This window comes from Marmota monax, unplaced genomic scaffold (assembly GCF_021218885.2).
Source record: "Marmota monax isolate L192 unplaced genomic scaffold, Marmota_monax_Labrador192_F-V1.1 WCK01_AAM20220418_F8-fsc00203, whole genome shotgun sequence".
NCBI classification, from domain to species: domain Eukaryota; kingdom Metazoa; phylum Chordata; class Mammalia; order Rodentia; family Sciuridae; genus Marmota; species Marmota monax.
In genome coordinates, this window is record NW_026694787.1 from 1399718 (window position 1) to 1421637 (window position 21920).

The following is a 21920-nucleotide window of genomic DNA, read 5'->3' on the forward strand; positions in this document are numbered from 1 at the left end:
TGAAATTGTATTAATAGAACTTAAAACAGGAATATTTCTGAAATAAGTGCAAAATAATTTTGTTATGCATCATCTTGTTTGACCCAAAGGACTTGTCAGATCAGACACACATAACTCACATTAGTTACACATCTTACCAATACAAAACCTGATTAATGATTTGAAAGATACAAGTTAGTCAGTAGGCACAAATGAAACATTCTTTTCTTGGAGAAGTCCAAAATGATCAGATTCTACTCCAAAAATGCCCCTTTCCTTCCTCATTACAGTATATTTTGGGTTCAGAATTAAAGGATAAATTTCCTGGTGAATTTATATGTGGAGACCTTGTTCAAACAAAGGGAGTCATTTGCTTTTTCAGCTTTGCCTTTTCATACCTCATTATTTACACAACTTAATGATGAGCCCCTGTTCTCTCCAGTCAGCCATACAGCATGAATTGCAGGTTTTACAATAAGCCATCTATAAAGACCAAGTATATCTTTTGGGAGGGGGTACTGATGATTAAATCCAGGGGCACTCAACCACTGAGCCACATCCCCAGCCCTTTTTATATTATTTAGAGACAGAGTCTTGCTGAGTTGCTTAGGGCCTCATTAAGTTGCTGAGGCTCACTTTGAACTTTCAATCCTCCTGCCTCAACCACCAGAGCCGCTAGGATTACAAGCATGCACCACCATGCCAAGCTGACAAAGTATATCTTGCTAAAAGCATTTAGAAGGATTTTTCCATTGTCTTTCTACTAGCAAGTCTCATTAGCATGTTTGAAAGGAAATTTGAGGTCACTGATTTCTAATAGAGAGGGTACTTAATAATAAGCCTGAAGTTACCCCTTTTCCTGTAAATGTTTTTATATTCTGAAATACCAGATTGGGTGGCTTAAACAATAGAAATTTATTTTCTCAAAGTTCTGAAAGCTGAAGTCCAAGATTCAGGTACCTGCAGGCTGTGACCTCTGTCTTTGACTATAGATGGTGCCCTCTTTCTGCACCATGGATCTCCTCCTCCTCCTCCTCCTCCTCCTCCTCCTCCTCCTCCTCCTCCTCCCCTTCCTCCCCTTCCTCCCCCTCCTTCTTCTCCTTCTCCTTCTCCTTCGGATTGAACACAGAACTTTGCCCATGTTCTAAGTTCTCTATCACTGAGCTACATGTCCAGCCTGTTCCTTTTTATAAGGGCACCAATCATATTGCCTTAGGACCCTATCCTAATGGTCTTAATTCAGTCACGTCTCAAAATACTGTGATATTTAATTCTGAGGTACCAGGGGTTGGAAATTCAACTTATGAATTTGGAGAAGACAATTCATTCCATGACAGTTGGTGCCGCAGTCTGGCTGGGCACAAAATAACCAAGCCGCCACCAAGCCTTGTAGGTTCAAACAGCAACTCTTTATTCCCGAATTCTCACCGGCACTCTATACACACTTCCCAGGAACACACTCCCTCCACCGGGCTCCGCGGGCCAATTCTCTCAGAACCCCAGAGAACTCAATGGAAACTCAAAAGTAGCGGGCGCGATCAGCCCTAATCCCAGCAGGATCCGACCTAATCCTGGAGCCGCCCTATTCCCAGCAGGGTCCGCCCTAATCCCGGAGCAGGGTCACCTTTCAACCGTTCCCTCTGGCAAAAATGCCAGGCGTCATTCTGAGGAAACTGTGGCTCTCAACAAGTTGGTTTAGGTGTTAGCCACTTATATAGATTTGGGTATTCAGATATGATGGCCAGTGGTAAGTTCTAGTTGGCATTATACTGAGACACTGTAAGGATGTTAACTGTATTTGTTTTCTGTCACTTTTGTAATAACCACAAATTTAGTGACTCAAAACAATGAAAATTTATTATCTTACAGTTCTAGAGGCTGGAAGTTTAATATGGATGCCACTGGGCTAAAAAAAAAAAAGGGTCTCAAGCTAGGCTGTACTTATTTTTTTATACCTTTATTTATTTTTATGTGGTGCTGAGGATCGCACCCAGGGTCTTGCACATTCTAAGCATGTGCTCTGCCGCTGAGCCACAGTTCCAGCCCTAGGTTGTACTTCTTTCAGGAGGTTCTTGGTTAGAAGTGTTTCCTAGCCTTTTCCAGTTTCTAAAGACCACTTGTATCGCTTGACTCATGGAACCCTTCCTCCATCTTCAAAAGCAGCAGCATGCCTGGGGCTGCAGGGGCAGTATTAAGAGTGTTTGCCTAGCACTCTGGAGGCCCTGGGTTCCATCCCCAGCACTGCAAAAACCAAACAAACAACAAAAAATACAGCAATAGCAGTCTGGTCCTCTTCATATGCATCTATCTCTCTGACCTCTTTCTTCTGCCTGTTTCACTTAGGATTTGTGTGATTAGATCTGATCTATGGAGATGATCTAGGATAATCGCTCCATCTCATGGTCAACTGATTAGCAACCTTCATTGCTTCTGCAACCTAAATTCCCTTTCACCATGTGAGATGATATACACAGTTTCTAGGGATTTAGACATGGATATCTTTAGAGTTTACTAGGCTACTTGCCATGATTACCTAGAGAAATTCCTGACTCCTTAAGCTGACCTGGAGTAGGAGTATTTGTCATGGTCATGCTTTCTGCAGTTTTGTGTTAATCTACCTTGGATTGATAGAATTGACACTAAAAAATATAGGTAAAGGAAGTGTAGGATGATGCTTTAAAATATATACATATATATATATATATATATATATATATATATATATATATATATATATATATATATATATATATACAGGCTGCGTAGGAATTAGGGTAGACATTCCAAGGAAACTGATTAAGCTGAGGCCTAAAAGAGGAAAGGAGAAGAGGAGAACAAAATGTATGGAGATTCAGACAAATTGGAGGTTCTTGAGAAAACAAACTGTTTTGTATATGTAGAGTTTAAAATATAAGAAGACTTGAGGCTTAAGAGGTAGGCAGAGGCCAGATCTTCAAAAGCATAGTTAATCTTATTAAAAATTTAAATTTCATCCACTCTATTTCCTTTACCACTCAGAATGAACCTCATAGCTTCATAATTGATCATCTGAACTTTTCTCTCAGAAGCACTCTGAACTTCCTAACCTCTTTGCCTTTATACTGCAGCCATTGAACAAAACTCCAATCTTGGATTGCTTTGGTTTATGCTGTGTATACACTTCTGGACACTGTATGTTGGAAGAAACCATACAATTATGCAAGCTGATACCACTGCAATCTAATATTTTCTAATCTCAGCTAAGTCCCCAGTAGTATTTGTCAATTATTTTATTTTTCCATGATCAGATCCATTCTCCCATTTCTTTTTCTGAACACTTTTATTGAGATACAATTCATAAGCCACAAAGTCCAATTTACAGTGTACAATTCAGTGGTTTTTAGTATAGAGGCATGCAGCAATTATCATTCTCATTATCCCCAAAAGAAACCTTATACTCTATTCCAAGCTACTATTATCTTTTCCTTGGATAACTGCAGTAGCATCTGGTATGATCTCTGTTATCGTCTTTGCCCCCTACAGTCTGTTCTTTGTGTGTGTGTTAGTTACTGGGAATTGAACCCAGGGCCTTGTGTATGCAAGGCAAGCATTCTACCAACTCAGTTATGTCCCCAGCCCCCATATTCTTAAAAGAAGTCAAAATAATCTGTTTAAAACTTCCTATGGATTTCAAAGATCTGGTCTCCTTACCTCTATGATCTTGATCTTACCTCCCCAAACTCTTCCCTTGGCTTGTTGCATTCTTTCCACACTGGACTTCTTGCTACTTCTTAATTTAAAAAAAAAAAATGAGACAGGTTCTCTCAATTTTACCCATGCTGGTCTTGAAATCATAGGCTCAGCCTCCCACCTCAGCCTCCCCAGGAGCTGGAACTACAGGTACATACAGCCATGCCCAGCTCCTTCTTACTATTCCTTGAATATACCAAACATACTTCTATACAGAGGCTTTGCTCTTGCGACGTATTTCCCCCAGATGTTCACATGATTCACCTCTTTCCCAGTCATTCTGATGAACAGTCATACATGGGAATCATGCTATCTATCATAGAGAAATGAACCCTGATGTTTATTTTGTCCTTCGAGGTTTTATATCAGGCAATTGACAGAGATTTTGTGCGTGTGTTTGTGTCTGTGTCGTGTGTGTTGCTGGGGATCAAACCCAGGGCCTCACACATACTAGTCAAGCACTCGGCCACTGAACTACATTCCCACTTGACAGAGACTTTCCATTTTTAAACATTTGAACTTCCAGCCAGGAGTGGTGGCACACACTTGTGTAATCCCAATGACTCAAGAGGCTGAGGCCTAAGAACTGCAAATTTGAAGCCAGGCTCAGCAATTTAGCGATACTCTAAGCAACTTATCCAGACCCTGTCTCAAAATAAAATAAAATAAAATAAAAAATTTAAAAAGGGATACGGATGTAGCTCAGTGGTTAAACACCCCTGGGTTGCATATCTGGTGCAAAAAAAAAAAAACTTTAGAGGGACATAATTCATCCCCTAACACCTAACTTGTCTTTCCTTCCTTTCTTTTTTCCAATGTGTATTGAGCACCCACTGTGTGCCAATCCGTTAAGTGCTGGTAGTGATAAGCAACAAGGAGGCAGGGAAGACATTTAAAAAGGATTAACAAGTGCCATGTAAATATGCTTTGGTAATGGATAACAGACAGGTCTCCCCTTCCCCTCAGGTTCCCAGCCTGGCTGGGCGGGTGAAAGGGCCACATTAAAACTGAGCTAGCTGTGAGGTTCATGAGTCAGCAAATTGTCAAACCGGGAGACGCCGGGTTTGTTACAAACCAACAGACGGTTGGCCCAGACAGCAGCCGGCGGTACCTCAATCCTCCCCTTACTATGACGCAGGGCCGCGTCCATCCAATCCCAGACTCCACCGCCTCCCGGCTCACGGTCCCGCCCGCTGCGTGCTCTCAGGCGCCTCAGAACCCTCTCAGAACTCAGCTCCCTCGGCCACGCCTGCGCCCTAGAGCCGGGGGTGGAGGGCTGGTGGGGGGGGGGGGGGGGGTGGGCCCTGCCAGCGGCGGGAGGCGGGGAAAGGCGACGCAAGCAGCCGCGACGCCATTTGCTGCTGTCGAGCGTGGGCGCAAGCGGATCTCGGAAGAACCCAGTCTCCAGACTCTCCGGAGCACGCTACTCGGCCTCCAGGAGCCTGCTTGGTCCCGCGCGCGCTCTTTCGTGTCTCCCATCGCGCCCCTCTGAGGAGTCCCTTCCTCCGCCGCTCCCGCTCGGAAAGAAGTCGGAGACTCCGCGAGTCCACCTTCACCGCCATGCCCAAGAATAAAGGTAATGCCACCCGGATCCCGAGACCACGGCTTTACTCGGCCCGATTTCCCTGGCCCTGCCCGCAGCATCCAGGTCAACCCAGGCCGCAGTGACCTTCCTACCCTGCCCGCCTGTGCCTGGGTGCTCCACATGAGACTTGGAGCTCTGGAGAGGGCCGAGGAAGTTACTCCTGTTTCCCAGTTTGGTCACAGTGGGGTGGAGCCGACGCCATTTTTGTAGGGCCTCCTGTGGGAGAATGTGGGCTCTTGCCCCTGGTTCGCGCCAGACTGACCGCGGCGCTTCAGGGACTTATCGCAGGACCTTCCTTGGGATCTCCTGGCCTTCGCAGTTGGGTCCCTGTGGACTTACCCCGCAGGGAAAGTTAAGCCCTGGGATCCGTTCTGAACTTTAAGAGTGATGACTGCTCTCGTGCCCATCTGGTACTCTGCATGGGCTTCTTTATGGACAGTTGTTAGTATTGTTGAGGCTCCTCTCTGTCCTTAATAAACTGTGATGCCTTGATGCTTTTTTAAGGTTCATCTCTAGAGATTTACTTTGCTCCGTTTCTTTATGAGGTTTAACTCCCCCCCCCCCAAAGACTCCATCCATATTTAGCGAAGTTTTCTGACTTGGCTTAAGATCATGTATATATTGAGATGGGAATAAAAAACCTTTATTCTCTCATTCTGGGGCTAAACGTTGGCAAATTATCAGCCGAGGATAAGTTTATTTGGGGTTTCTAAAATGGAAGGCTTAATCTAAGTAAAAACAGAACACTCAGTAAGGAAATTCGCCTTTTTATAGACTTATAGTCATTCTTTTACTTTTAATACCTTTAGAATTTCTTGAAGAAAAATGTGCAAGTAGAAATAGATAAAGCTTTGTATTTTTCACTGGAGAGGGGCATATTACACAGCCCATAAGTCTTCTTTGGTATTCATCTTAAGATCTTCTCCTCTGATCCATGCCTACTTATGTTCTCTTTTCTATTTAACTGTTTTGTAGCTGTCCCTACTCATTACTCTCAAGGTACTTGGTCACACTTCTGTTCACTATTTGATTCAGTCCTTCAAGTTGCTACACAGCTTACTGGTCTCAGAAATAAAACTTGCAGGTCTTTTTTGTAGCAAGATTTTTTGCTACAAAAAAGAAGGGAGGACAAATATATAAGTCTTCAGAAGTCTTAAAACATTTCTTTCTTTCTTTTCTTTTTTTTGAGACAGGATCTTGCTATATTGCCCAGGCAGGCCTCAAACTGGTGTACCCCCTGCCTCACCCTCCCAAAGTAGCTGGGATTACAGGCATGTGCCACCACACCTAGTTTTGTAATTTTTAATCTATGGAATTCTTTATTCTGACATGTTAACTGGATCACTTCGATAAGTATCTTATTCACATCTTTGAGTGATGAAATTTCCACTTCCCTAACCTAGACTAAGTTCTAAAGGACAGGAATAGCAACTGCCTTAATCACATCAGATTGCCAGCACTTGCTACTTAGAAGATGCTCAATAAATATTTGTTGGACTAAGTCACTTCCCTTCTGTTGATTGCACCTTTTGGTGAATAATAGGTTCCCCTTTGGTTCACTAAAGTCACACCTAGTTCACTAGCCTCATGTTTTGCCTAAGAAAGAGACCATTTGGAAATTTCTCCAAAACACTTCTGTTTGGTTTAAAGAAGGAATTTGAGAATTTGATTTAGTTTAGAATCTAACTATTCTAGAAAGTAAGATTAAAGTTAGAATGTTTATTCTACTTTATGCTACTTTGTCATACACTCAGACCTGGTCTTACTCTTTCAAAAAGAAAGTTTAAGGAGCGTCCCATTACATGGCTGATAAGTTGACAAGTAATGAATCTTTTTTTTTTTAAATAAATAACATTTGAGAGATACAAAAGTATAATGAACACCTGGGAATTCATTATTGTGAATTTAAGAATTACAACACACATCAAGTCAAAGCCCTGTGTGCATCCCTCCCTGGTCCCTTTTTACTCTCTTCCTTTCTTTCTAGAAGTAACCACTGAGGTCAATTCCTGTACTTGTAAAGCCAATTCTTTGAAGAGGTTATTACCTATGATTTTGAGATCACCATTCCTTAGCAATATATTGGACTACCCTTAACTGCTTCATTTAAGGAATTGCCAAGCTCAAATATATAACCAGTGAACAGAGTAGGAATAATCCTGGCCCTAATAGAACTTGTGCTCTAGTTTGAAGATCTGGCAGGCATAATGGTTTGAAGTACTTGTCTTTTTCCAAGAAATTAGTTTTCTTGCTCCCTAAAAATGCCTCAAATACTGAACTTGAAATTGTAGTGGCCCACCTAACAATAGCATTGAGCAAGGTGACAGACATTGGCTCAGGAGAGAGTAAGTGTGCTGCTTTAGAAAGTCAAATATGTGTCTTTGTGGCCAGGCGCACATTCTTGATTATATTTGGGTTGTGAACATTTTTACTGCTTCCAAGCTCTTCCCATGAGTCCCTTGGTATCACTACCACTTAACAGCCTTTCTCCTGCCTTTTGGAAATGACTGCTAATGTGGTTTAGGTTGTGGGATGAGAACAAAATACTGTGGAGGGGTAGCTTCAGTGAACTTACTGGTAAAGTAGGGAAGTGATGAGTAAATGGGTTACATTTTTTTTTTTAATTGTAGGTGGACACAGTACTTTTATTTTATTTATTTATTTATTTATATGTGGTGCTGAGGATTGAACCCAGCACCTCACATGTGTTAGGCGGGCACTCTACCACCGAGCCACAACCCCAGTTCCTGGCTTGCATTATTATATGGTAGTTAAGAGCATGGTCGCTGAGGTTATATAACAGAAACAATGTTGATTAAGGACAAGCTTTGTAAAAGAAGGTAAATTGAGCTTTGAATAAAATTGAGTTTGATGACAGGCCCATTCACTGAGCCATTAGAAATCTGAGAATAATACCAAATTGAAATAGTGGGATGAGATATAAGATTACTAGCATAAAGATGATAAGTGAGAGAAAAATTAATTTCTTCAAAAGGTGGGAAATTGTATTTAAAGTATGAAGAAAAATGATAGGTGAGAGGGAAATTAAGAATTTTTAAGGACTCCAATGAGAATATTAGAACTAACTCCCTCATTTTACAAAGTCTTGAATTGATGACCCTAAGGGGTTTGTGTGAAAGCCCTGGGCATCCTTTACTCTCCCCCTTCTTTTCCCCTCCACATCTGGTCACAGCTCTCATTTCCATCTCATAAATATTATTCTGACTAGTTTTTCCTCTTCATATGCTCTAAGCTAGGTCTGCTCTGCATTTTGTAAAAGGATCTTTTATATACCTTTATTTTATTTATTTATATGTGGTGCTGAGGATTGAACCCAGTGCCTCACAAGTGCAAGGGTGAGAACTCTACCATCGAACCACAATCCCAGGCCCATAAAAAGGATTTTTTATTTAAAAAATTTGAGTAGTAAATATATTTACATTTTCTGTGTGTCCTTCAGAGAATAGTTTATATATAAGCAAATATGTATTTCTTTTTTTCATATCATTGGTAGTTTTATACCCTTCTTCTACCTTCCTTTTTCACTTATTTTTAAATGAAATTTCAAGTAAAACAGTATAATGAACCTTTGTATAAACATCTCCTAACTCCAGATACTCCCAATTCATTGCTAATCTTGCATCATCCACACCAAGTCAGGATCCAGATATGGTCTGTGTGTTGACTGGCTGACAGGTCTTTTAAATATCTTTTAATATGAAGATCTGGTTTTTAAATTTTTTCATAATGTATCATATATTTGCTCATCACAGTCCATATTTTGTTGATAGTATCTTTGTGTACCTTACTGCTTTTGTTGTTGTTATTGTTAATAGGCTTTTTGGAGCAGCTTCAGGTTTACAGAAAAACTAGAAGCAAATAACAAAGTTCCCATTTGTTCTCTGCTCACTCCCCCACCCTCATTTTCTTCATTATTTACATTGTGTATTAGTATGGTACTTTGTTATAATTACTAAGCCAGTAGAGATACGTTATTAACCAAAGTCCATGGTTTACATTAGGGTTGGTATATGAATCCACCATTACAGTATCATACAGAATAGTTTCACTGCCTTGAGTATCTCCTCCATATATTCATCTCTCCCTCCCAAACTCCTGGCAACCACTGATCTTTTTACTGTTTCCATAGTTTTGCTTTTTTCAGGATGTCTCATATAGTTACAGTCATACAGTACATAGCCTTTACAAGTTGGCTTCCTTCACTTACCAGTACGCATTTAAGGTTCCTCCATGTCTCTTCAGGACATCACAATTATTTTGTTTTTATCACTAATATTCCATTATATAGATGTACCACAGTTTGTTTATCCATTCACCAACCAAATAAAGGACATCTTCATTGTTTCAAAGTTGGGGCAGTTAGCACCTTTTTAACTTCAAATATCCAGTCTAAGCTGCATCTTATAAGATAAAAATTCAAACTCTTGTAGTTGCTGGAGTTGTTCTTGCTGTATCACAACAAAATCAGTGTGTTCATTTCAGTAGCTATAACTTCACATCCCCTCATCATTTCCTACAAATGCTCCTTTCTTGAGGTTTCAGGAAGGAGAGAGACAAGACACTTATAGAATTTATCAAGATCCAGCATGTGGTTTAGATTTCTGAAAAGAGAGCAAAATGCTTTAGAGAGGTACCTAATTTAAGAACTAGAAGCAAAAAAGGATTAGGGGGGGAGTCTGGGTGACCCTGCTCACTGACTGTGATCTTAAGTGAGTTATTTAACTTATCTGAGTTTCAGTGAACTCATTGGTAACTGGGAATAAATTATCTCATAGAGATAATCATGACAAAATAGATAGCATGGTTGCATGGTAGTTAAGAGCATAGTTCCTGTGAATATATAACAAACAACAAGGGTATCATTTAAGGATCATCTTTGTAAAAGAGAGTAAATTGAGGGCTGGGAATGTGGCTCAAGCGGTAGCGCGCTCACCTGGCATGCGTGCAGCCCGGGTTCGATCCTCAGCACCACATACAAACAAAGATGTTGGGTCTGCTGAAAACTATAAAATAAATATTAAAAATTCAAAAAAAAGTGTAAATTGAATTTTGAATGGAGATTTCAGTGATTGAGTACTCTGCTGTATACCAAAAGTGAAAAACCACAGTTCTTTGTCCAGACACTCTGTTCACTTCATCTTAGAAACATCTAATTCCTTCCAAAGGCACTCAAGATTTTACTACAAGAATGTGTATGGGGCGAATTCATGAGGCGTTCTATATATTTTTGTGAGAGTTTTTCTTCTTTCTTATTTTTCATTCTTTTGTTTTCTGTTAGCAGAACACACCCAAAGATCCAAGTTTGTATTAAAAAGAAATGAAAAACAAGGAATTTGTATGGAATTGTGGTTTTATTTGGAAAGGATGTGTGCTAAGTTAAAATGTTTTTCTGTGTATTTCTCTCTGTGTGTATGTGTTTGGTGGTGGTAGCACTGGGAATGGAACCCAGGGTATCACACACACTAGGCAAGTAATCTGCACTGAGCTGTATCCCTAGTAGAGGGTCTCCTTAAACTGCCCAGGCTGGCCTCAAACTTGTGATCCTCCTACCTCAGCTACCAGAGTGTCTGAGAATACAGGCTTGCACCATGATGCCTGACTTTATAATATTTGCTATTTGTATTTTGGGTCAGAAAAATCCCCAAAGAAAAATCCATGAAGAGTGGGGAGGGTGGTATGTTAACAATATTAAATATGATTAAGAGTACTCAAATTAGGTGAATTTTTCACTTTAGTGATTTAAAATATAATTTATAAGCCTTATTTTAATGTTTCTTTTCATAATGTTTTGCAAATAATTTATGTTTTTTTCTTTTTAAAAAATGATTAGGTAAAGGAGGTAAAAATAGACGCAGAGGTAAGAATGAAAATGAGTCTGAAAAAAGAGAGCTGGTGTTCAAAGAGGATGGGCAAGGTAAGTGGTTTCATGTGTTAGTCTTGTTTTTGTAACATCTTTTCCTCCTTAAATATGGAATTAGATCTCTAAAGGGGATCCTATTCATAATCCTGAGCAGTAAATCTCTTGTCATTTTTGTTCTCCATTTCCCATTTCTTGCATTTCTAGAGCCTTTCTTTCCATAATATTTCCTGGTGTCAGTCTGCATTGAGGATTTATACACAAGTTTCCTTGACTTATGTGAACACTTGAGTTATGACTTAAAGATGACCAGGACACAGCCATGGTACAGCCCTGTGATGGCCCTGTAAATAGTCCATTCCTGTTGGTGTTCTGGTGGTGGCTAGCCATCCACAGGTGAACTGTTTCTAGAACCAGAGTTAAAATGTTTTTCTGTATTTTTCTGTGTGAAGAACGAATTGCACATTCTTGAACAGCTGTAGTTGACAATTTCTTGATTCAGTGGATTTTTTTTCCCCAGGGCTGGGAATTGAACTCGGGTATTCTACTACTGAGCTATATTCCTGTTCCATTCCTTTTAAAAAAATTTTTGCCGGATGCCATGGTACACAACTGTAATTCCAACAGCTTGGGAGGCTGAGGTAGGAGGATTGTGAGTTCAGAGCCAGCCTCAGCAACTTAGCAAGGCACTTAGCAATTCAGAGACCCTGTCTCTAAATAAAATATTTTAAAAAGGGCTGGGGGTGTGGCTCACTGGTTATGCACCCCTGGATTCAATCCTCAGTACCAAAAAAATTTTTTTTGTGGTGCTGGGGATTGAATCCAGGGCCTTGTGCATACAAGGCAAGCACTCAACCAACTGAGCTATATCCCCAGCACCCAAAATTTTTTTTGATACAGGGTCTTGCTGTGTTGCTGAGGCTTATCTTGAACTAGTGATCCTCCTACCTCAGCCTACTTGGTACCTGGGATTACAACCATGCACCAGCTTAGTGGACATTTTTGCCAATAAATGATGCTACATGATATGTTCAGAATATCATCTGTAGTTGAAGGAAGAATCTGAGGTCATTATAGGCCTCTCCGTTCTCCAGTGCCATTAACTTATGATTTCATAAAATATAGTAGGGTAAAACTAAACAATCAATTGACTTTTTTTTTTTTTTTTTTTTTTTTTTTTTTTTTTTTTTAAAGAAAGAGTGAGTGAGAGAGAGAGAGAGAGAGAGAGAGAGATTTTTAGTGTTTATTTTTTAGTTTTCGGCAGACACAACATCTTTGTTTGTATGTGGTGCTGAGGATCGAACCCGGGCCGCACGCATGCCAGGCGAGCGCGCTACCGCTTGAGCCACATCCCCAGCCCAATCAATTGACTTTTATAGACTGGTTAAGATTTTTGTCAATGCCAAACCAAGGTATATAACATAATTTCTGACTAGATCACTTGTGTTTTCCCCCACATTTTTATTTTTGAGTAATTTCAAACCTAAAGAAAAGTTGTGATTTTAGTATAATGAACTCCCTTAAATCCTTCAACGCGTGTGTATTAAGAAATGCATACTGGGCACAGTGGCACAAGCCTGTAATCTCAGCAGTTCAGAAGGAAGAGGCAGGTGGATCACAAGTTCAAATCAGCCTCAGAAATTAAGCAAGGTCCTATGAAACTTAGAGAGATCCTGTCTCAAAATAAAATATAAAAAGGGCTGAGGGTGGGCGCTGGGGTAGAGCACTCACGTGTGAGGCTCTGGGTTCAATCCTTGGCTCCACATAAAAATAAATAAATAAAATGAAGGTATTGTGTCCAACTACAGCTAAAAAAAGTATTTTAAAAAAAATGGGCGGGAGTTTGCTGGGGATATGGCACAGTGGTTGAGCTCCTCTGGGTTCAATCCCTGATACAAAAGAAAAAAAAAAAAGAAATGCATGGTTTTGGTTTGATTTAGTTTGGTTTTTCCTGGACCAATTGAAATTTAGTTGAAGACATGTTTCTTTTCCCTTACTTCATCATGTGTTTCCTAAAGCTAAGCCTATTGTTTTATATAACTGCAATAGAACTACATATCACACACAGGTAATTAAATAGTAATAGGATTATATTCCAGTATCACCAATTGCCTCAATTTTCAGCACTTCAGCAAATAACTTTTGTTGTTGTTGCTGTTGTAGTTGGACACAATACCTTTATTATATTTATTTATTTTTATGTGGTGCTAAGGATCGAACAGGGCCTTGCACATGCTAGGCAAGCACTCTACCACTGAGCCACAACCCCAGCCCAGCAAATAACTTTTCTTGATAGCCTTTTTATAGAATTTTTGGTAAATATATTCATGCTGTACACATAAGTGACTAAAAATGAAACATGTTTTCTGGCTAAAAGATCATTTTTTGTGGGGTGGGGGTATACTGAGGATTGAACCCAGGGTCTTTACCACTAAGCTACATCCCGAGCTCTTTTATTTTTTTATTTTGAGACATGGTCTCACTAAGTTGCTTAGAGTCTCACTGAGTTGCTGGGGCTGACCTTGAATTTGCAATCCTCCTGTTTTAGCCTCCTGAGTTGCTGGGATTACAGTCATGCACCACCATGCCTGACAAGACCTTTCATTTCTTAGCTTCAGTAACTTTTGCCTCTATTATCAGTTGTGTTTATTTAGGCAGACAATACTTTTTTTCATGTTTTTTTTTTCTGCTTTAAAGAGAGACTGCCTCTGAATGGACCAGTCTTCCTAAGGCACTAGGTTCACTGTAGTCTGAATAACTCACTTCTACACATCAGCCCCATGGTTGAGCCTTTCAGATATTCTCAGTATGTTTACAAGTTGGTGTATATCCTCTTTGGGGATCAGTTATATGGGTAACCTAAAGTGTCTGAAGTCTTGTGTCCCACGTGCTACTACCACCATCCTTGGGTCACATAATCTTCTCAGAGTATTTTCTATTGGCAGTGAAATGGGGTAACTACCTGGGTACCCATTTGAAAAGATTCTATTTAAAAATTTGGCATTTTGCACGCACGGCATGTTGGCACACATCTGGAATTCCAGCAGCCTAGGAGGCCAAGGCAGGAGAAGCATAAGTTCAGAGCCAGCCTCAGCAATTTAGTGAGACCCTAGGCAACTAATAAAACCCTGTCTCAGAGAAATAAAAAAGGGCTGGGGATGTGGCTCAGTGGTTAAGTGCCCCTGAGTTCAAAATAAATAACAATTTGGCATTTTAAACTGGACAAATACCTGTGATCCCAACTACTTGGGAGGCTGAGACAGGAGGCCAGCTTGGTGAACTTAGCAAGCCCCATCTCAAAATATTTAAAAAGAGCTGGGGAAGTAGCTCAGAGTCAAAATACTCCTGGGTTCATTCCCCAATACCACCAAAAAAAATTGGTGTTTTACTTGGAAACACCTTTCTGGCTTTAAGAACTCTCCTTGAGTTTTGCTTCTAAAGGCTCTAAGAGAAAAGAGTAAAAGAATGTGAGAGATTTATGATGTATAATATTCATTTTGGGATAAACCACCTTTGATCTCCAGAAATAGAGCATACAGTCATAAAGACAACAGTCTACTTATTCAAAATGAATAGATAACTAAAACATGTCTAATAGGTACAAGTTATAAAAATGGCATTACAGAGTCTTGGTTCTGGCTCTACCATTAACTAGCGTGGTATTTATAACTCCTTCATTGCATTTATACTTTTACTGCATGTATTTAAGTTACTTTTATCAAAAATTGTTCAGTATTTCATACCCTCCTTTTTTTCCACCTCCCCAGAGTATGCTCAAGTAATCAAAATGTTGGGAAATGGACGATTAGAAGCAATGTGTTTCGATGGTGTAAAGAGGTTATGTCACATCAGAGGGAAATTGAGAAAAAAGGTAGGTGTGGAGATTTGTTTTAATCTAATATAAAATTGGTGAGGGAATGCCTCTATAGTTTTGTGGTGGGGTGAGTGCTAAGGCTCAACCCCAGGGCACACTCTTTAATTCTGAGCTATATCCCCTACCCCCACACACACCTGCAGTTTTTATGGGCTTAGCAATTTACCTGTTAGTCAAATGACAGTGTCTTGCTGGTAATTTTATATATATTCCATTGTTTATAAAGAATATTTTGCATTGCCTATGTTGTATTCCTACCCAGTATATTTAACTTGAATCTGAAGCATTGAGGAAATAGCCAACAAGTGAAAATTGAGGGACATTCTACAAAGCAAATAACCTCTTAAAATGTTGAGCTGGGGTTATGGCTTAGTGGTAGAGTGCTTGTCTCACATGCATGGGGCACTGGGTTCAATCCTCAGTACCACATAAATAAATTAAATAAAGATATTGTGTCCATCTATAACTAAAAAAAAAATCTTAAAATGTTAATGTTATGAAAGGGGGGGACAGGCTGGGAACTATTGTTTTAAGAAGCCATAAGGGACCTGATAGGTAGACCTATTTTGGATTCTGTATTGAGTGGGATGGCTATAAAGCATATTAATAAAATTTGAATAGGCATCACTCACTGGGACTGATGGCGTAGCTCAGTGGTAGAGCTGTGCTTAGCATGTCCCTATGTTTAATCTCTTGCACAAAAAAAAAAGTCCCAGCTCTGATTTTGTGACTTTTTAAAATTTGGTACTATTAATCCTCTGTTCCCAAACTAAAGGGAGCTGTGTATATGTGGGTAGGTGGAATACAGAAGAAAATAAAACCACATAATTTTCTATTCTCTAGTAGATAACCACTTGGAGTGGTTCACAGTCTCTTCATTTTTATTTTAAATATGTTGTACAATGATTTTTTTCTTTTGTAGGTTTGGATAAATACTTCAGACATCATATTGGTTGGTCTTCGAGACTACCAGGTAAAATTTTGATGATTCCAGGGATTATGTTTTCCAAATGCCCATCTGTGGAGTTAATACATACATAAAGTTTTTTTAAAAGCTAAACGATCTGTTTTCTCTTTTTTTTTAATATTTAAAAAGTTTTCCCCTTTTTTGGAATGAGCCATAATATATCCTGGTGGTTTATCGTTCTTAGATGGTGAAATAAAAATATAATCTTACATTTAGCCTCTTTCCCCAAGTTTTTAAAATGTATAAGTCTTAAATAAAAACCTGTGAACCATTACTGTAGGGCATATACTGAGTCAGGTGCCCATCCCAGAAAAGGCATATAGCCTGTTATGAGAATAAAACAGGCATGTGAGTAATTACAAAATGCATACACTATTGATATAAATATATGCTTTAAATGTAGATGAGTACCTGGGGAAGAAAATGGTAGTTGCCCTTTATGATCTGAACTTTATGGATCTGGGAGATCCACTTGACTTTTACCTTTTAGAACTCATCTCCATTTGATAGTATCTGTATTTTTATAGTCCCAATAAAGAATTATTTAAATCATTGGGTTCTCAACTCTGGGTGATTTTGTCCTTCTAGGATTTGTCAGCACCTGGAGACTTTTCTGATTGTCACAACTGTGAGAGGTGGATAGTGTTACTGGCATAATAGTTAGAGGCTGGAGGTGATGCTGAATATCCTACAAGGCACAGGATAGCATCCCACAACGAAGAATTATCCTGTTCATAATGATCATTATTGCCTTGGTTGAGAAAGCCTGCTTTAAATTCATAAACCATTTTAATATCCATCTTCTTCTTTTGATCTTAACCCCAGAAGTAGGAAGAAAAATTAATTCCCCATTAGAAAGGACACCAAAGTTCTGAAAGGAGTAACATTCTGACTAGCAATCTCCCATGATCCTTCTATACCCCTGCTGCTTAAAGGGTGGCCCAGAGATCAGTAGCATCACTGTCTTTTGGGATCTTGTTGGACCCTAGTCCCAAGCCTCTTTAATCAGATCATGCACCTTAACAAGATCCCAATGGGCTGAAGTGATCAGTTTTCTTCCTTAATTGAGTCATTCATTTCAAATGGGGAAGTGTAAACTTTAAGGCAGTATTTGTCAGTGGAACTTTTGTATCAGAAATACCTAAAGAGGGGGCTGGGGTTGGTTCTTTTTACCGGGTGGGGGGTGGGGGTGGGGATTGAACTCAAGGCACTTGACCACTGAATCACATCCTCAGCCCTATTTTGTATTTTGTTTAGAGACAGGGTCTCACTGACTTGCTTTTCACTGTTGTTGAGGCTGGCTTTGAACTCGTGATCCTCCAGTCTTAGCCTCCTGAGCCACTAGGATTATAGTCCTGCGCCACCAAGCCCAGCTCACAGTTCTGTTCTTAAAGTAAGATCAGTAAATATCTTTCCTAAGCTCATTATTTAGTCATGCACGTAACCTACTTCCTTCTGGGTTAAACCCAAGGATGTTTTTCAAAGGTAGGAGAAAACTTTTAAGAAGGTTTATAACAGAACAGTGAGACTTGATGTTGTTATTCAATTCAAAAATAATTTATAAAATAACTGATAATATTTTTGTATGTGTAATCAGTTCTAAAATTCTTGTTTCTATTTAAGGATAACAAAGCTGATGTTATTTTAAAATACAATGCAGATGAAGCTAGAAGTCTGAAGGCTTATGGCGAGCTTCCGGAGCATGGTAATGCCACTTGTCATATGGTGTTTGGGTTATCAGTGTTTAGGTAGAGGAATTTTTGTAGAATTTTGTGGATTTTGTCTGCTTAGTTGGTTACTTTTAATGCCTGCTTATGTCATAATACTAGATACTATAAAAGAGAAATTACTGAATTCTGTTCCTGCTAAAATACAGTTTTAGTAAGTTCATTGTATTATAAACCTTTAACTTCTGTATAATGCCAGTGAAAGGAATAATTTTGTTATAGTACTTTTTAAAAATTCCTTTGGAGGAGAGTTGGGGGTGGAGCTCAGTAGAGCACTTGACCTAGTATATGCAAGGCCATGGGCTGGATACCCAGCGCCACAAGAAAAAAAATCAGTTTTCAATCCATTATGTCCCTGTATCATTGCATCCTATAAGACTTTTTTTTTATTTTTTAATTTTTCTTGTAAATGGACAGAATGCCTTTATTTTATTTTTAATTTTTTTAATTTTTTAATATTTCTTTTTCAGTTCTCGGCAGACACAACATCTTTGTTTTATATGTGGTGCTGAGGATCGAACCCGGGCCACACGCATGCCAGGCGAGCGCGCTACCACTTGAGCCACATCCCCAGCCCTATTTTGTTTATTTTTATGTGGTGCTGAGGATTGAACCCAGTGCCTCCTGCATGCTAGGCAAGCACTCTGCCTCTAAGCTACAGGCCCAGCCCTCTGTAAAATTTTAGAACTAATATTCTTAGTTCCACTCCTTCCAAATACAAAAGTAATGCTCCCCCCTCCTTTTTTTTCAAACCAGGGATTAAACCCAGAGGCACTTAAACACTGAGCCATGTTCCCAGCTCTTTTTTATTTTGAGACAGGGTCTTGCTAAGTTGCTGAGTTGCTTTGAACTTGTGATCCTCCTGCCTTAGATTCCTGAGTTGCTAGGGTTACAAGTGTATGCCATCATGCCCAGCAAGTAATGCATTTTTTATGCAGAAAACTTAAAAAATTAAATCTTTCATAATCTCATCATAGGGGAAATGTACTTTGTATACTAATTTGTAAGCCTACATTTTTTTTGCTTAGCAGTTATTTTTATTTTTTGACCCATTGTATTTTATTATGGAAACAGTCTTATGTAATCATGAAAATTCCACTGAAATTATTTACTTAGCCTTTGTGACATAGAAAATGGTAATATATCTGGAAATAGGAATAGCATGTGATTGTTGTAGGCCTAAGCATGATTTGACCAAATCTTTCTGGTTGATGACTCAAACATCAATGCAAACCAGCTTTCCTTAAAGAAATAGAGTTGTTAGTATGTGCTCAAACATTTTTTGAAGTCTACCTGGAAGTTGTAAATAGCTTCAGAATTAGTATAGTTAGAGCCTGCCTTGCTAAAAATACCCCTGTGGACAAAAGATAATTATAACATAAATACTCTGTCTTGACAAAGCTATAACCTTGCTTGGAAATTTGTTCTGTATAGTAGTGTCGGTAGGTAGAAGTTTGGAAAGTTTTCCTTATGATGAAAACTTTGATTAAATTAAACTAAACATTGACTTATGAGAGTCTCCTTGTATACTTCAATTTGTTATTGTGTCTTCAGCTAAAATCAATGAAACTGATACATTTGGTCCTGGAGATGATGATGAAATTCAGTTTGATGACATTGGAGATGATGATGAGGACATTGATGATGTAAGTAGATGCACTCTGCATTTTCTGATTTCTGTTGATGAGTTATGCATGGTAAAGCCAGCCCTTTGCACTAAGTTTCATTTATTCTGGGAATATGGAACACTTAGATGAGTATATTTTGGATCTGTCCATGAATTAAAGTCCTTAGAATTATTTACAAAATAACCAAACTGTTATTTTTATTTTGGGAACTCTAAACAGCCCTTTTCAATATTTCCTCCTAAAAATGTTTGCTTTGGCAATATGAATGCCAGACACTGTAATCATAATCATAAGCCCTGCTTTTCAATCCCCTATACATGTGAAATAAGGTTCCCAAAGTATCTATGTACATAATCAAAACTAATAATATTTGATTTGATTCAAATATATAATTTCAAAATACCTAGAGTAATTGTTGCTGACCAAGATTCTGTAATAGAATTGCCAGAGCTTTTAAGAGATACCAAGGCCAGTCTTGGGGACGTCTGATTTAGGCTCCACAAGTGATACCCACCGCCAAGATTCTACAGTTAACGCTTCTGTACAATCATCTCAGATCATAGTTCAGGACAGACAGATAGACACATACCTACACACAACACACACATTGCAAGGATATAAAAATCTACAGGTATTCAACTCCTTATGAAAAGGTGTAGTATTTTATATAACCTGTGTGTGTCCTCTCAAATACTTTAAGTCATCTCTAGATTACTAATACCTAATACAGTGTGAATGTTAATGCTCAGTAAATATTTGTAATGCTGTATTGTTCAGGGACTAATGACAAGTATACATGTTGAATACAGACCACATTTTTTGAAATGTTTCCTCTGTGTGGTTGGTTAAAATCAGTGGGTCCAGAACCTGTAGATACTTGATTAATCATATATCTCAATTCATCTTTCAGTCCATCTTACATTTCAGTGCATCTCCAAATCATTCAGAATACTCACACCAAGAATTAAACTCAATGTACACAACTATCATTGTGTACATTTTAAAGCATACCCCCAAATAGAAAATGAAAAGAGAAAAATAAACGCATTGTTTTATTATTTTTTAATGTACTTCACTTTGGAGATCCTGAGGTAAGATTCTAACAACTGTTACGACAGTAGAATTAACAGTTATATTCAAGTGACAAGAACTTGACATGTAGCCAGTGTGTTAAGAATTAAGAACTGATCCAAATATTTTTGATGGCTGTGCTCAAATAGAAAGCCTCTTTAGAAAATTCAGGAACTTAACCAGAGAAAATGCATGAGTGTGAAGCCACACACTCTGAAGTGATAGGTTGAGGATCTAAGCAAAGCAAGATTTTCTCAAAAGAATTTCTGATTCTGTGCCCATACCATCTCAAAACTGGGCCCAGCAGACTCAGGTAGTGGTTATTAAAGGTAATTGATTTCTATTGAGCATTTTGTAAGGGTGTGCTAAATCGCCTGAGAACAATACCTTTTTCTCTAGACATCTCTCTAGAGGTTTTCTAGCTATATTCCTACAATCATATTGAGAAGAAGAGAATTAGGAGATGCTTGTCCAGTTCTTAAAGAGATAATGCTCCCACAATATAAAATCTCAGATCACTAGCACAAAAGAAAGGAAGGAAGGATACACTCTATTAAGAATATTCTGTATAACATAAACATTACAAAGGAGAGCATAAAGAGGGACTGATAGCAGACTAGAATTGAGGATAATTGTTGTTTTCTTTGACCTGATGTTCTTTTCCTTTTCAGATCTAAATCGAACTCAACACTTTACATTCCAGTTTTTCGGAAGATTTTCCTGCAGTTTGGATTTTGGCCATAACCCTAAAAGAAGATTAAATTTTCATTAGCATGATTGTGATTTGTTAAGGCAGACTGATTTGTTTCTAAGGTATTTGTTTCCTTAAAACTGATAATGCTGAATTATCTTAAGTGAAACATTAAGCCCATTTTGTGCTATTGATGTAATGGAGCTTATGGATAGAAGAGCACATCTATTTAAAAAAAGAAAAAAGAAAAAAAAATACATTACTGCCTTTCCTACTTTGACCACTTGCAGTAAGTAAATGGATGTTTTGAATAAACCATTTGCCTTGTACTTGTTGTGAATTATAATTAAGCCCTACTTTTGACTAGCCTGTTGACTATACAGAATTTTTCTGTATATTCCAGTTACCAAATGTTCCCTAAAAATTTTGAAGGAGGCAGAAATCTGCATTTGAGGGCTGGGGATGTGGCTCAAGCGGTAGCACGCTCGCCTGGCATGCGTGCGGCCCGGGTTCGATCCTCAGCACCACATACAAACAAAGATGTTGTGTCCGCCAAAAACTAAAAAATAAATATTAAAATTCTCAAAAAAAAAAAGAAATCTGCATTTGAAGTCAAAACAATACTCCTGTTTTTTCATATTTAAGTAGCATTTACTTTTACACTAATTTTGATATCATGTACATTCTTTTCCTGATCTTATTTTGCCATCGTAACCATGGGGGATGGGGAATATTTCTAAAACGTAGTTTTAGAACCTGGGTTATAATAGCAAATTTTAATTTGTAAAGGT

General features: G+C 38.7%; 1 protein-coding gene across 1 annotated transcript; it reads left to right on the plus strand.

The window, feature by feature from the left end:
* The first annotated feature begins 5026 nt into the window (after window positions 1-5026).
* Window positions 5027-21458, plus strand: Eif1ax (eukaryotic translation initiation factor 1A X-linked). Its single transcript, XM_046425840.2, has 7 exons — window positions 5027-5284; window positions 11145-11228; window positions 14939-15042; window positions 15968-16018; window positions 17636-17717; window positions 19294-19385; window positions 21110-21458. The coding sequence occupies exons 1-7, from the start codon at window positions 5269-5271 to the stop codon at window positions 21113-21115; spliced, it is 435 nt and encodes a 144-aa protein (XP_046281796.1). The 5' UTR covers window positions 5027-5268; the 3' UTR covers window positions 21116-21458.
* Window positions 21459-21920: the final 462 nt, after the last annotated feature.

What these genes read in the sequence shown, in the direction of transcription:
- Eif1ax (XM_046425840.2), top strand. An exon ending in TTGGTCTTCGAGACTACCAG is followed by an intron (nt 16,019 to 17,635) that starts GTAAAATTTTGA and finishes TTTCTATTTAAG; the next exon opens with GATAACAAAGCTGATGTTAT. An exon ending in TGGCGAGCTTCCGGAGCATG is followed by an intron (nt 17,718 to 19,293) that starts GTAATGCCACTT and finishes TTGTGTCTTCAG; the next exon opens with CTAAAATCAATGAAACTGAT.